Below are 4,083 nucleotides of genomic sequence, written 5' to 3'. Positions count from 1 at the left end.
GGGCTGGGACCTGTGCAAGGCACGTGGGGCCAGGCCTGGGACCCGTGCAAGGCGCATGGGGCCAGGGGGACCTATGCAGGGTGCGTGGGGCCAGGCCTGGGACTCGTGCAAGGCGCGTGGGGCCAGGCCTAGGACTCATGCATGGTGCATGGGCCTGGGACCTGTGCAAGGTGCGTGGGGCCAGGCCTGGGACTCGTGCAAGGCGCGTGGGGCTGAGACCCATGCAAGGTGCGTGAGGACAGGGGGACCCATGCAATGCACATGAGGGCCTGGCCTGGGACCCGGGCAAGGCGCGTGGGGACAAGGGGACCCATGCAAGGTGTTTGGGGCTGGGACCCGCGCAAGATGCGTGGGGCCAGGCCTGGGACCCGTGCAAAGGGGCGTGGGGCCGGCGCAGGGTGGCAGCCCCGCCATCCGGGCCCCGCCGGGGCAGGGACGCCCCCAGCCTGGGCGCCGCCGCCTGTGCAGCGCCGAGCACCCCAACCCGCTCGGCAGCGGCTGGGCCCAGGGACCCTGCAGCCCTCCTTGCCCAGGCTGGGGGGGGGCACCGTGAAATGGGGCCGCTCCGAAGGTTTTATTACAGCCCGCAGGACAGGGTCCTCACAAAGCTTGCGATTTGCCCTTCCTGCCTCTTTTCTTTCTGTCCCCCCCTCCCCACCTCCCTCCTTCCTTTCTTTTATCGCTTCCTTTTCTTATGCATGCCGGGGCAGGAAGGGGGGACACTTCCCTTAACAGCAGGCCTGGGGGGGGGGTCTTCAAAGCAGCCCCGCGGAGGGCCTGAGCCAAGGAGGGGCCGGGCACATCCCTTCCCGGAGCTCGCACCCCTGCCCAACAGGCTCTTCAACTTCTCCTCCTCTCTTCCTTCCCCTCCTCCTGCCGGAGGTGCGGCCGGGATCCTTCTCCAGCTGCAAACGGGCTAGATTTCCTGGGCGTGAAGAGAAATTTATTATTATTTTTTTTTTTTATCCCCCAGATCTAAGCCGCCGCCTGTCTCCCTTTTTCTCCCGGGGCTGGTTTGTTTAATCTAGGAGTAGGTGGCAAGAGCGGGGATTTATGGGGCTATTTGCACGGCGCGGCGTAAGCCCGCGGCCGGGGGCAGGACGGAGCAGGCCGGGCGCAGCCGAGCCGGCGGCATCGCTCCGAGGCGCCGGGTCGGTCCCGGGCGCCGAGAGCGGCCAGGCTCCGGTCCGGGAGCGGGCAGAGCACGGCGGGGAGAAATACTTGCACGGAGGATGGTTAYCCGCAGGGATGGAGGGGGAAGGAGTTTTGCATGCTCCAACTCCGTCGATCCGAAGGAAGAGAGATCCCTTCCACCTCCAGAGCTGCCCGTGCAAGGATTTATCCCGCCGTGCCTCCGGGCCTGGCTCCCCGTACCCTCCTCTCCCCCTGCCCTCGCCTCCTTATGGATTCCTCCCTCCGTGGAAAGGTTTTCCTCTCTCCAGCTACTTCCTTTCCTCCATGGCAACCCGGCCGCTCCCGCCCGTACGGGGTTCGCTCCGTGCTGCGTCGCGCCGAGCGTCGCGCCGGAGGCGGGAGCGCCGCGACCCGCGGGTGCCGCAGCGGCGTCCGGCTCCGGCGCGCTGCCGCCCGGAGCGTCTCCCCGCTCGCGGCCGTCCCCTCCGCGTTTCACCCCGCGAGAGCCGGCGGGAGCTGCCGGCGCGGCGCTCGAGGGCGGTTTTAAGCCTCGGGAGAGGCGGCGAGGGCACCGCTCCGGCGCGGGCGCCGGCCCCGTCCGCTCGCGGCCGCGGGAGAGCGCCCGGCCCGGCTCCGAGGGCGCGTTTCCTCCGACACAGACGGACTGCTCGGCGAGCCCCTGTTTTTCTTCCCAAACCTAACCCTTGTTGTTTTTGTTTTTTTTTTTTAAGCGCTCCGTAAAGGGAGACTCCTGTAAGGGCTCTGCGATGCCGTGAGTAATGTTTTCGGGGTGTTTACACGACAGCACGGTTTCCTCTCACTCAAAAAAAGAAAAAAAAAAAAAAACCCCGAGGGTGGTTTTTGTTGTTGTTGCTTCGTGCTCGTGAGTCACTTCCAGCCCAGGCGGGAGCTGGCGCCTGGTTTCGAAGAAGCCTCGAAGGGCAGCGCCGGGGCCGGGCGCCCGGGAAGCAGCGCTGTCCCGGCTCGAGCCTAGCGCCAGCCAAATCGAAACCAGTCGCTAAAACCCCTCCCGGGTTATTAACCCTTGGGGCGCGCGGCGCGGAGCGGCGCGGCGGGCGCGGGCCGAGTCCGCCAAGCGCCGGAGCAGCCGGTTGTTTCAGCCGCGCTGCTCCTTCCAGCCCGGGTTGTTGGGCACCCGGAGCCGGCGGCCTCTGGAAAAGCAGGTTTTTCCCCCCTATGGCTCAGGGAGGCACCAGGGCGGGGAGGGAAAGACGGAGCCTTTTCCTCCGTCGGATTTTCCCATCAGCCAGGAAAGCAATCCAGACCTTTTGGGGGGAGCTGCAGCTGGAGAGGGGCCGGCCGGGCGTCCCTCTGTCCGGGCGTCCCTCTGTCCGGGCGTCCCTCTGTCCGGGCGCCTGCCCGGCTCTTCCCGCGCGCTCTGGCCTGGGAGAGCCGCGGATCGCCCCGGCCGGGCTGGCACTCCCGGGCCGAGGCTCCCCGCCGTGCCCGGGCCGAGGACGCGGCCGCGAGAGCCTCGCAGGCGGCGGGAGCCCCGAGGGCGGGACGGGCCGAGATTTGGGCAACGAGTTTGTTCGAGGCGCTCCGAACCGCTCCTCGGAGGGGGCCGCTGCTTGGCGAGCGCGGCCGTGCTGCACGCGCGAAGCGGAGCTTAGGAGACGGAGGCAGAGCTCTCCTCGAGGCAGAGCTTTGGATGCTTTTGGATGCTTTGGACRGTTTTTATGTTTTCCCGTGCTGGACGTGCCCGGGGAGCCCGCGAGGTCCCCGCGAGGTCGGTCCCCTCGCGCCCGGTCCAAGCAGGCTCCGGAGCAGCGTCCGGCAGGGGATGGAGCACGGACGAGCCTGCCCGTCCCAGCAGACGCTCGACGGCTTTGCTAAGGGGCGTCCGAGCAGCGCAGGCGGCCCGGAGGGGGTACGCAGACCCGCGGCGCCTCCCGCCGCCCCGGCCGGCTCGCCTGACCTTGCCTTTCCCCCTTCCCTCTCGCTGCAAGGAGGATGAGCGAATCCGGCGCCAAAGCCGGCCAGGCCCTGGCTTCCAAGGGGGAGAAGGACGCCGCGGAGAAGAGGGGCCGGGGACGACCCAGGAAGAAGCCGCAGGTAGGACGAGCCGCGGCCGGAGGCGCCGCGGAGCCGGGGCCGCCTCCGCGCGAGCCCCTCGCGCCCTGCGCCGCGGCGCCCTGCTCCTGCCCACCCGCTGCTGCCTCTGCCCCGGGGGGCAGCTGCGTTTTGGCAACACCGGCAAAGCGCAACCTCGATGCTCGCCGCGTCCCGGAGCGCCCCGGCCCCCCCGAGCCCTGCAGCTCCCCCAGGGAGAGGCTTAGGGGCCTCCCAGCATTTACATCGCTCCTCCCCAGCTGCAGCTGAACCTGCTCTTACCGGCAGGCTAATTAAAGCCACATTAGCAAAAGCTGCTCAGAGGGATAAGGTGATGCTAGAGCCTTTCCTGTGCTAGACCCCCCCCCCGCCCCCCCCGTCCTCCCAGTGCCCCGAAACGGGTGGCTTCGCGCCCCGCGCGACTCGCCCCTTCCCTGGGCTTTGCCGTGCCGCCCGCCCAGCCCAGCCGGCGATTCGGGCTCCAGTAACCGGGGGGGGCTGAGACGTTTCTGGCTAAAGCGAGTTTGCAAAAAGCGGAGGGGAAAAACACGGGGCTGAGGAAGAGCAGAAACCCAGTAGCTGCTCCGGGTGGTTTCTGGGTGGGAGGCAGCGGGAAAACCCCCGCGGGGACTGTCCTGCCGCGCTGAGCGCTCAGCGCCGAGGGACGGCGTGGGCACCCGGGAGCGATGCCGAAACGGTGGCTGAGCCCCGATCCCGGCGCTTCCCGCCGGAGCCGCCGGCAGAAGCAGCCGCCCGGCCCGGCCGATCCGCTCGGCTGCAGCGCTCTCCCTCCAGCAGGAGCCCAGCGAGGCGCCGACCCCCAAGCGGCCGCGCGGACGACCCAAGGGCAGTAAAAACAAGGCCGCCCCGAAAGGC

At 68.7% G+C, this 4,083-nt stretch overlaps 1 protein-coding gene across 1 annotated transcript; it reads left to right on the top strand.

The window, feature by feature from the left end:
- Positions 1 to 543: 543 nt before the first annotated feature.
- Positions 544 to 4,077, top strand: HMGA1 (high mobility group AT-hook 1; the record flags this gene model as incomplete). Its single annotated transcript, XM_085310591.1, has 4 exons — positions 544 to 1,030; positions 1,866 to 1,906; positions 3,105 to 3,210; positions 4,006 to 4,077. Coding segments are annotated over exons 2-4 (183 nt in total), but the record flags the coding sequence as incomplete, so codon positions are not given.
- Positions 4,078 to 4,083: the final 6 nt, after the last annotated feature.

Source organism: Rhea americana, unplaced genomic scaffold (genome assembly GCF_003343005.1).
Source record: "Rhea americana isolate MKP2758 unplaced genomic scaffold, rheAme1 scaffold_321, whole genome shotgun sequence".
Lineage (NCBI taxonomy): Eukaryota > Metazoa > Chordata > Aves > Rheiformes > Rheidae > Rhea > Rhea americana.
Note: the sequence above shows the minus strand (reverse complement) of the source record. Positions and strands in the feature narration are given on the sequence as shown.